The sequence below is a fragment of the Saccoglossus kowalevskii genome, chromosome 2 (assembly GCF_978046115.1).
Source record: "Saccoglossus kowalevskii chromosome 2, keSacKowa6.1, whole genome shotgun sequence".
NCBI classification, from domain to species: Eukaryota; Metazoa; Hemichordata; class Enteropneusta; family Harrimaniidae; genus Saccoglossus; species Saccoglossus kowalevskii.
This window is the reverse complement of record NC_140642.1, coordinates 10518783-10530674: the sequence shown is the minus strand read 5'-3', so window position 1 is coordinate 10530674 and position 11892 is coordinate 10518783. Positions and strand designations below refer to the sequence as shown.

Sequence of the window (11892 nt, the reverse complement as noted above, 5' to 3'; positions counted from 1 at the left end):
TTCTATACCAAAAATAATGGCAAAATACACCCCACTATACATTTATATGTTTCACAATGTCTCAATACCATTTAGGAAACAAAATTTAGCAGAACGGCCCCAAGTAAATGCCATTTGGCCAATTGCATTCTGGGTGTAATGGTGAACGGGCATGTAGATTTGTCCACAGCAATGACCTTGCTCATTTCTGGTTCCACGATTCGACCTTTCCAAGCACCTGTAATGGCATGTGTGAGCAACTATGATTTTGATGTGATTGTGAAACTGTAATAACATAAATGGTTATGAAAGTTAACGCTTATTTTATGACACTATACATATATTGAATTTGTTAATCTTGCCTTTTATTTATCAATGGGTTTAAAAACTTGCATGTTGGATATTTCCAAATCAATAGTGGTTATAAACCGTATTTCATTCCAAATGGTTGAATTACACAAAAGGGTAATCAGTTAGCAATCGATATTTAAACCACACTTAGGCTATTGTGATTTTTCATCTCAACGCATATTAGCATCACCCTTTACATAAATAGGTAGTATTTGTCAAGATTATGAAATCTTACTGAAACTGGAGCAGACTTAATCATAGAATGTGAAAGAAATTAAATGAGAATATGTGCAGACAATAAAACATTTCCAGCCTTAATTGCATCACTTTTCTATGGTTTGTCGTGAATTTCAAAAAAGATAATCGCCTGAACAAAGCCCCAAGAACTTATAACAGTTATAAATACATCTGTCCTGTTTTCGTTTACTATTTTGTTTGTATGAATCAGAAGTCCTCATGAATAATTAATCACCTGAAAGATTGCTTATTGATGCAATTTGAAACAAATGCTTCATTGCAATGCTTTATATAGACTAAATGGTCAGTTCCTGAGTCCAATTAGTCTGAACACAATGGAAAGTCTCAGGTTCTAGGGATTTTATATGATAAAGCCCTAAAGCTTCAGAAACATGTCACAGTTTTGACTTTGAGTAAATATTCAAAATTAATACTAATGTGAATAGCTGGATTTGAACTCAAACCTTAAAGGAGAGCTTCTTCATCTACCTGGAATTCAATGTTGGTTGGTGCCTTTCAGACTACGGTACATCATATTAAGAGTTATAGATGCATGAACTCTTCCTGCGACAAAGTGTCTAGGTCTGCAATCTCAATACTTTTAAATTATCTCTAGGTACTGGCAAAGAATTTGCCAAACTCTCTCGACTCTCCAAAAACAATCATGCAAGTTGTCAACAAAACCCAAACAAACATCTTTATTTCAGCATTTGTGTTGAGTGAAGGATTACTATGGCACATGTCAAGTGACATCAAGAGTAAAACATGGTTATTAGACTTTGACCAAGGATTTTGAATGTTATCTGAGTTATATATAGTGAGGCTGTCATGTCTTTGCAATCCATCTACGTGAAGGTGGCTTGCAACACATCAATTACCAATAAATATATAATAGCATCTAGTGGGGAAGGGTATGCCGACTATCCATCCATCTGCCATTTTTACTAAAAGAATAACTAAAACTGGTCATGACATGACAGAGTTCCTGTTGTTCAATAGTAAACTTCACTTAAATGAAACTATCGTAATAATTAAGTCTGAACAATAGCTGTTCATGTAAAATCAGGATCCAGATCATTAAAATAACTGCCATATATGTCTGAGATCTGGTTCCAAAATATCATAAATGCCTTATTTTACCAAATTTTAATCATAAAAATAGTCATCCTTCTGCCAACATGAATCATTTCATGAAACAAATAATTTTTATATATGTCTCCTAAGATGTATGCATGGAGTTCAAATGTGATCTGAGACCACGCATGTTGAGGATACAGGTGGGGGCACTTGGCTCCACGTATAGATGCACAGAGGTCAATTTTCAGACTTCGTGAACTAATAAAGTTGGGTTTTCCTGCAACCTGTCACTGTAGTACTGTGGCAGACTTGCCGTTATCTAAATATCTAATGCTTCCTTTTCACTGGCTTTCATCAGTCTGTACATGTGAAGTCTACTCAACCATTTCTCCCAGAAATATTGGGAAGTTTTCTTTGGCATATAGTGTACATGGGCTTCAGTGCCATTTTTATAAGCAATAACCAGTAGTGTATCTACCACCTGAAATATATTAACAGAGTAGCATTATGATTGATTTGATATTCATAATTATTATACATCTGTCACTGTAACGCCATAAGTTATAATTACTGGGTATTTTCATCCTACCATATTAGGAAACGCGAATTCCAAATATGGGAACGATTACATGGCTGCCCCCTGGGTTTGACCGGACCACACACAAAGAAGTTCACTAAATATGTTCTAAACGTTTTGGATTTCGGTATTTCCATGATTTATTCCTGGGAGGAAAAGATGTATAATAATAATGTTATTATAAGGATACTGCAAAGTATGCACTCAGACAGTATGCAGTCGCATTGACCTCCGCTGTGTGTCGGTCGATACTCCTGCTGTCTTTGTGCATACTTTGCAGTGTCCCCATAATAACCTCATATTTTCAATGTAAATTTTTTCCATAAATACAAGGTATGAACCATATACATAGATCAGAGCATGTAAATACCAGTATTCTGTTTTCGTGTTTTTCAAATGACATTTTTCAAAAAAATGTGAATCCCAAACTACATGCAGTTTGACAATACAACAACATCATTTTGATAAAGAGATCTAATCACACTACCTGTACATTGATACTGTCATCAAAATTAGTGGCACCGGTATAAGCAGCAGTTTGTAGTGGTGAATCATAGCATTTTAACAGTGTAGGTTTGGGTTTTGTGGATGTCTTCCAGTCAATCACGCATAGCTTACCCCTTCAAAAAAATAGAATACATATTTCAATCAATCATAGCTCATATTATGACTACTGAGCCACAAAAACACTTTATTGACATTTAATGTTATCAATTTATGTGTGTGAAGTATAGAAGCGAGTATACTCAACATGTGTGTGTTAATGCATGTCAAGTTACAGTCATGGAACATTAATGAGAGGTATGTGGGGTACCACTATACTTTATTTGTGGTAGTTACATTTTTGTATTTCTGAAAATTAAATTTTTTTATTAACCAGGTGTACGGTAATTGTATCTCAAAAAACTTTTACTAGATTTTCTGTTATGTGCATTTATTAAATATGTTGAAATACCGGTAATAGACCCATAATCATGATCAAATCAATACACAACCTTGAATTTGAAAGATGTCAATTTCAATTTTTTATACCACTGTGACCGATTTTTCAACCACTACCGGTACTTTTATTTCTATAAATCCATTTATTTATGTCAATTGCAAACCAGTTACAATTGTGATACTTAAGTGTCAATCAGCATTATATTACCTAAGATAACTGTATATAACATGTAAACCACTAGTATAAATTAAACCTTGTACCTAAGCTAATACAATGGTGTGAGACTGCAGCTTTAGCCAAGGGGAAACATTTTCTGGAGTTGACAATGAAAAAGTTGATGATATTTAGTATTTATATTATGCATGAAATACTTATAACCAATTTCATGAAGCAAATATATAAACACATCCAGATGTAAAACTTTTATGGAAAACAGATTTTACTGCCAAATCTTACTTGTAAGTAGCAATACAGTCTATGTATCCAGCATAGCTAAGCATTGGATGCTTGACATATTTCTCTGTTGCATATACATCTGTAATCTGTGGTAAAATAGATGCCATACTCTTCCAATGGCCTGCATTGGCCTTTCCCACATTGATTTCATTCATAGGGATACCCTGTAAATACTGTTGTATACAGCGATGCAAGGCACTACCTGCTGCCAGGGTCTCTGTAAAAAATCACATTACATACATGATTCATACATAGTACAAATGATCGTCTAGCTTTCAAAGGCACTTTTTTCAAATTTTTAATAAGCTATGCATATTTGTAATTTTCAAATGGACAAATGATGCAGATCAACCTGAAAAATAAGGATGTTTATTATTCAAATCCATTTGATCAACTTACACATCACATACATGCCCCAGTGTATTAACCAAAATAATAGAACCCAGAACTTTGCTAGGTCATCTACATGTGCATATTTTAACTATTTAATTTAGAAAACAAATTTGAATCTATGCTTGGCTGTGCTAGCCATGAACAAATCTCATAATTGTAGTATGATAAGAAGCATTTATAGACTCTTGCACCATAGCAGTCTTGAATTGACCAATGGGTGTTCTCGATTATCTCTGATTATATGCTGTGACCTGGTTATGGCATGGTAAGAAATAAAAATACAAACAACTTTGATTATTTGACAAATTGACTACAATTCAAGTGACTCACCACAGCAGTGGTACAAATCAGTTAAGGCAGTCTTGAGTTGAATTTGAATGTTGCACTACTGGGCATGTTTTTGTTTTTATTGGAGTTTCCTTTTAAAAAAACATTTCTTCGATGCTTACAGCAAGTTTCAGAAGTATTGGGGCAGCCAATTTGCAAACTCGCTAGCGAATTGGCTAACTGCTTTGGTTTTGACTAAACGGTTGGCTTTCGAATCTCGCTGGCGCTGTCTTGCGGTCACGCCCACTTAAGATGAATCTATGTAACAGTAGGGGAAGATCCTCATATTTTAGAAGCTAATCAGCAACGGTCTTACAGTTGGGTGGCGATTTCGCTTTCGAATCTACTAGGGAAAGTGTTCTATTTCTTTCGTATCTACGTAAAAATGATGAATGACTTTTTTAGCGGTCGGCTTAATTTTACCTCAACGGATCATTTGTATGTGAAAGTTTGTTATTTTCTCTCTGATTTGTAGGAAAATGTTTCTCAACTTGACTATTTACATTTTGACTATTTACATTTTTACATTACAGTGTTCAAGATGACTACCCCATATAATATCGGTGAAATAATCGCATTTGTCATTTTATCACTTGTACGCCAGCTGACTATGGTTATTTCCAGGCTCAAACCGGGGGCTCAAATTACTCAGGGGAATCCAGACGTGTAAAAAGCATTCTATGTCCCCTACTGCAATATAGACTCGCCCAGAGTGGACGCGATCACAAGTCGGCGCCAGCGAGATGCGAAAGCCAATCGTTTAGTCCAAACCCAAGCAGTTAGCCAATTCGCTAGCAAGTTTGCAAATTGGCTGCCCCAATACTTCTGAGACTTGCTGTAACTTACATAACAATTTCTTCTCATAAAGTATAATTACAGGTAGATTATTGTCTCTATGTTTGTTGCCTGCGTGTTTCTTTTCATTCAAATGTTTCTTTAGTTTAGTGTTTGTGTTCATTCATTTGTATCTTGAAAGTTATGTACATGTTTTCTCCTTTTTCTATTGTGGGATCTGGTTTTGTTTTTTTCTCTTGGCAATGTACAATTCTATTTTTTGTATTGTTTTCACATACTGCTTAAAAACATGAAAATCTGGTTTGGCTTTTTTACACCAAGATATATATACATGTCGTTTTCCCAGTAGTACAAGAAAATTTGTGAGACATGAGAGTGATTCATCTTCTAATATAATCTGCCAGTCCCTAACACGACTGAGCTTGTTACTGCACATATACTCAACCACAGTCCCTCAACAATGGATTTGTAAAAAATATGGCCTCATATGGTGGCCATTTTAGATGTAAAATCCCAACCCTGAATTTTCAAAGATGGCTGAACTAATTTTAATCAAACTTGGTATGCTGGGTACCAGGTTAGTGATATTTTTTTTAACCTGTCCTAGCAAGTCCTTTCATGCAGTTCAAATGACTTTGATTGTAATTTTATATTATTTTAGTACTGAAAGATTATTACAACAGCCAGATGTGCATACTGGTTGGTTACTCCTAGGTGGCGCTGTTGGCTTTCTATTCCACATGATAGTCACTTATGCTGTAAATAATAAAGCTTTTGATCATGTGATCTCTGCAGCCAGCTCTAATTGGCTTCAAGAACATTTTGCTGACATAAGCAGAAAGTATATAATCATTTTGTTAAACATGACTTTTCTAAAACCGTTGGACTGGTTACATTATTATTTGTATTGTAGATATAGTATATCACAGTCCCTCAACTGGACTATGACACAATGTATGGCAGAGAACTTCCCATTGTATATAATGGGAAAACTATTATCACTCTAGAAACACACCAAATTATATATCAATAACAATATGTCAGCAACAATATATTTATTCCATGTCACAGAACAACATTTTTAGATATAAAGAAATAACCTTGCCATAGAAACCAGTCAAAAAATGCCAGTTTTGACCATTGACTCTTGTATATGAGAAATTTTGTTTTTCAGTATCCTGATGGCATGAACTGATAATAATGAGAATATGGTAAACATGACATGTATTCTTCAATTGAGCTTGAACCTCCTTATGTCATAGTCACTTTATGATTAGTGCACATAAACGGTTTATATACCATAACTATCACATGACCAGGATTTAACAAGTACTGTAAAATCTGTATTAGAAGCCCCGGTTTCCATTAAAATGGTACAATGCAACAGATGGGATGCGGTTTCTAATAGAGCATCTACACAAACGAGAGATTGTGATTTTTTGGTTCTCAATAGTTCAAAAAGAATGGGTGCGACTTCTAATACAGATTTTACGGGGTACATAACATTACCTTCATTAAATTTTATAAATCCTTTTTCTCCAAGCTCAGCAATCATCTTCTGCTTCCATTTCAATAACATTATTGCATTCTGTATGGGCATAGTGTCTTGGAGTATTTTTGTGACACTTGGCAATCTCCCCGATTTCTTTGCTGCAATATTCCAGTCTTTTTTCTTGAATCCTGGCTCTTTCATCAGTGGGAATATGGGAATATTTGTATCACTGCTTTTTGGGACTTGACTTTGTGTTGAAATTTCACCATTTGTGTCTGGGGGAACGCTTGTATTTTCAGATTCATGGAATTTAATGCCATCCTGAGTTGAAGAATGTCTAGAATATCTTTGTAAACATTTACTTAAATATCTTTTGTGATGACAGCATCGCTGAAGGCAGTACATTGCACACTATCAGTCATGCAGCCAGTTCTGTCAATAAAATATCACTATGCTTCGGAACAATGACTCTGTAATAGTAAACCTGAAAAAATATCAAAATAAAAAATGAGGTATGGTAGTACATGTATCGGTAAAATTGTAACCTTGTATAGACAAGGTAATATTTTCTATTTTCATTATTAAAGGCATTAAATTATGTCATTGTTTTGTCAATATGCCAGTGAAGTGTGAGCCCTTCCAACTTTTTCAATGATAACATTGTTACAAATTAGTGGACATCATATGATATCTAAAAATACCAAGGTTGCTGAGATGTAGAGGTGTATAGTAATCTTATGTAGCCCACAGGCAAATATTACTTATGCTGTGCATTTCATTTTATACAGCATGCATTTTATATTTGTGCCAAATATCATTTTGTCTTTCAATCTGAACTGTACATTTATATAATTTTTAAATAATGTAGCATGTTTTGACACTTTAATCAATATTATTTATATCAAGTTTTGGGCAGATATACAAGTACCGGTATGTATATACAGCTACCTTTGACAGCATCTTGGATTTCAGAGGGTCAAAGGTCACAGAAGAATGGCAACATTTATTAAGCATTGGCATGGACCACAATTTACTCACATACACTTACACACTATTGGGCTAATTAACTATTAATCATTTGTATTCATACATGCTATGTTTATTTTACTAAGCATGTTTCAGAATTTTTCATTTTCATGACTTGGCATGAACTCAATAGGAAGCCAGTTAACAATGATGTTCCACTCAATTTTGTGATTTTAGTTGTTTTTTGACAAAGAAGCCACCAGTCAGCTAAATGTTATCAAAATCTAAAAATAATGCCTATTGTACATTGCTTTTGTACCAAATCTGTAAAAATATCTTTGAGAAACAAGCAGAAGATTCATAAACAAAACAAAATGACAGGCAGTCGGCCATTTTTAATCAAATAGTGAAACAAATAGTGATGTACATGTCATCAATCAGTAACACATCATGAGTGATGTTTAAACATCAAAATATTTCACCCGTATTTGTCTATGTATCAAATTTAAACAAAATCCTGTATGCATGCAAGTAAAATACTAGTAGCAGTATGGATTAGACGAACGCACGGATAGAACATAATTAAGTCCCCGTTCCGACGGAGACTAAAATATTTTAAAGCAACAAAAATCTGAAATAAATAACTCTAAGTTCCAACCCGCACAAAACTTCATAATAACCATTAGTTTTAGGTTTTATTCAGGTGAAAAAACCTGGGTTTTACTCGGATATGAATGGACCCGACACTGCCAAGGGAGGGGACAAGAGCACATTATTGAAGGGGTGTGTGCGTCCTTAGTCCTCACGGTTGGAAGACATTTCGGTACTCGATCGTGTGGTGCACTCGTCCCTCCACTTTCTCTGCTAGTTAATTTAAACAATATTTGGCCTGACTGGCTAAGAATCTGTATTATTCAATATTACAATATTTGCTAAACATACCGAGATAAGTTCTCTAAACCTTGTCTTTGCCGCCTGTGTCTCGCTCTGATTTCACTTCATTTCCCGAAATACTTTGCGTGGCTTCACATCACGTGATATTAGCTAGCAAGCAGCCATGATGGTGGGTGTGCATTCTATGTATCGATAATATAACGGTTAATACTCAATAATATCGCTTTAACGCGTGATAAAAACTCACTTTTATTGTGTTTAATTTTAGGACGGACTGGACGACCACCCAGACCTCCTCTCCGAAGACCAAACCAAGGTAATAATTTGTTATTTCAGTGTTGTTGACGCCCCCAAGGCGAAGATCGCATGTAGTTACAGGAAGTGATATTATTGACGTCGAACACGTTTCATATTTGATTTTATACAACATTTTTTATGGAAAATGAGTTTCTTTCGACGATGAACAGTGCGTTACACCTAGGTATTTTGTTGACCATTAGTTAATAGTATAATTGAGCTCCATGGCTGTATTGTGTACGAAGTAATGTGTATTGTTGACACCCATGGCCATTGACAGCAAACCTGTAATACTCTACCCACCCCTGTGTCACGTACCCTTAGTATCTTCAATATTTTAATCACATTTATGCCATTTGTCTTTGTTGTAATATTTTGAGGAACATTTCCAATCCCGTTGTTGAACCAAGTACTCAATACACGTACGTAATAAGTAGTAAATCTGCAGGGGAGGAGGGGGCAGTTTTCTAACGTGGCTATAGACAATTCCAGTGTACTCATTTCATAATAAATTCTGCAAATATTTGCTCAAAGTTACATGCAACGCCTTAAAGAGTGCATGTCTTCTTGAACTCGGGCAATATCCTCCGAGTGTCAAGTACTATTCAGATTCAGGTGTCTTGGGATACACTCATCAATGAAGCATTCAAACTTGGCAATATTTTTAAATTCAAAATCAGGAAAACTGATACATTGAATAATAAAAAAATCAAATTAGGTTTATAAAATGACAATGAAGGTAAAAACCAGCTTTGAACTTGTAGACCGATTAAAGATGACTTTGGTCTGGAAAATTACTCCACTGTTGTTAAACATTCTTTACATAAGCTAGCTGCTCTAACTACAATGAGAATTATTGCTCCCAATCTTAAAATTGGAACTGGCAGGTACATGGGACAGAAATTGGAAGACAGAAAATGTCTACTGTAAGGACAACCAAATCAAGGTTGAATGTCATTCATGCTGAAGTGTGGTCTTTACAGTAACCTGAGAATGTATTTTTGCCAAGTTTTTGAAACCATGGTGACTAATAAACAGATTTGAAAAATCTCATCATCATCTTGAATGATAATCACAGTCTGATGGATCTCAGTAAATACTCTTTTACAGCCGTTCTGAGAATTATTCGGACAGCCACTTGCAACTTTGCAAAACACTTCGGTCTATGCCAATTTAGACTTGTCAGCACAACTTGAGTGACGGGCGCGTGGTTTGGGATAACTATTTCATGGGGGTTGTCGGCTTGGTGAATTGCAAGCATTATCTAGCGTGCGTTTACAGCAACCATTCTTTATTTTTTATAATCATATTGTAATTATTTCCGTAATTTTGAAAATCACAAGTTGGGTGTTGCTTAAATCTGTCGAAAAATGTCAACCCCTCGCTCAGTTGTACCTGTTACAAAAATGGACTAGACATAATAACGGTCGTTATACCCCGTCATTTTCAAACTGCAGTTGAAAAAGTGATTCGATCAAGGAAGGTACTTTTGATTTGACAAAGTCCATCAAACTGTTATAATCAAGTTTTCCATCTGTACTCTCCCACCTCGGTATAAAATCTGAATTTGATACATAATGCATCAGTAATGTAAAAACAACTTTTAGTTTGGTCTAAAACTGTAGCGAAACTGCAGCGCGGCCTGCTAAGAAACTTTACTTTGAGCCTTCCCGCCAACGACGAGTTCATTAATACCTGGGGTTACTCAACACTCAGGAGTTGTTTTGTAAATTGCTCTATGTCAGGTGGACTCCAGTGTTTTCACGTAATATTTCTTCTGTGATTTTTTTTGGCTTGGCTGATTTCGCTCAAACTTGGCTGGTAGGTCACACCTTCACCCTAATTATAAGGAAAAATCTGGAAACAAAAATTGGCCCACCATTGCCATAGCAACAGCCAAAAAACTGGTTTTTGAATAGCTTCGCTTTGGATAGCTTATCTCCTACAAATTTGGGATAAAACAACTCAGACATAGCTCATTCTACTTAGCTTAAGTGTGGTCACAAAGTTACCATTTAAATTTGTGATATCTTTCTTCATTACCGATAAATTTGACCCTAAAGTTGGGGTAAATGTTCACCAGGAATGGCTTTTTATCTCTTCTGTGATTTTTTTGGCTGAGTCGATTTGGTTCAAACTTGGCAGGCAAGTCACACCTTCATTTTAGTTAGGTTGTAAAATCTGAAATTCTGGCTCCACCGTTTCTATAGCAACAGCCAAAAAACTGATTTGTTTAATATGTATCTCACCTTACATTTCTATGATTAAAAAACACGAACATAGCTCATTCTACTCAGCTTGTGTGTGGGCATAAATTTTTTATGTCTATTTTCATTATAGAGAAAATTGACCTGAAAGTTAGAGTAACTTTTCACCAGCAACAGCTTTTAACTGCTTTGTGATTTTTTTGGCTTTTTTTTGTCCATACTTGACAGACATGTCGTACCGTCACTAATTGAAAAAAAAATTGGCCCACCACTGCCATGGCAACAGCCAAAAACTGATTTTTGAATACTTTCGCCCCAAATTTATTACCTCCTACCAGTTTTGTAATAGCAGGGTTCAAATGATCATGCTTTTTATTTTGGCTACGTTGCACACTGGTAAGAGATCACTGGCGCCGACATTGTTACACCTTATCAACGTAATCCCAATGCAACTTTGAACTTTGAATGAACTGTAAATGCTGCCTTCATTCTAGAAAATACTATCACAAAACGGTTGGAAATAATAATTGTAACAGCAGAATAAGTCCTAGTAATAAAGTAAAGTGACTTCTAAAGACTGAATGGTCTTTGCGAACTTCGTATATGGGATCCATTTAGTTATAAACTGACTTTAGCTTTTGTCCTACCATGAAAACAGCCAAAAACATGTTGCTTGTTTTTGAGCGGAGCGGATTGCCAACCAGCCTACCAGCTTGTTTTTATTACATATGGTAACATTTATACGTTGTCTTTTAGTAAATCCTTTTTTAGTTTTTATTTTAGTAATAAATCCTCCATTTTGAGTCTTGACGTTGGTTGTTACGGTAGTGTTTCATTTTTGTAGGCAGTACTTGTATGCTTTCTGTTTGAAGCAATGTTTGTTGTTTTTTCCAAGCTATTT

General features: G+C 35.2%; 2 protein-coding genes across 3 annotated transcripts in view; one reads left to right on the top strand and one right to left on the bottom strand.

Moving 5' to 3' along the window:
* Positions 1–1853: 1853 nt before the first annotated feature.
* LOC100378583 (mitochondrial genome maintenance exonuclease 1-like) lies at positions 1854–8608 on the bottom strand. Its single transcript, XM_002737973.4, has 5 exons — positions 8536–8608; positions 6645–7111; positions 3621–3837; positions 2709–2841; positions 1854–2125 (listed from the first exon to the last, which is right to left on the bottom strand). Exons 2-5 carry the CDS (start codon positions 7030–7032, stop codon positions 1964–1966), a joined length of 900 nt encoding a protein of 299 aa, XP_002738019.2. The 5' UTR covers positions 7033–7111; positions 8536–8608; the 3' UTR covers positions 1854–1963.
* The window catches only part of LOC100378432 (sorting nexin-6-like), a 24606-nt gene continuing 21308 nt past the window's right edge, over positions 8595–11892 (top strand). For both annotated transcript variants that reach the window (XM_085491091.1, XM_085491084.1), the window contains exons 1-2: positions 8595–8656; positions 8756–8803. In XM_085491091.1, the coding sequence (XP_085347217.1) occupies positions 8651–8656; positions 8756–8803 (54 nt within the window). In that variant the 5' untranslated portion in view covers positions 8595–8650. The remainder of the gene's footprint in view (positions 8657–8755; positions 8804–11892) is intronic.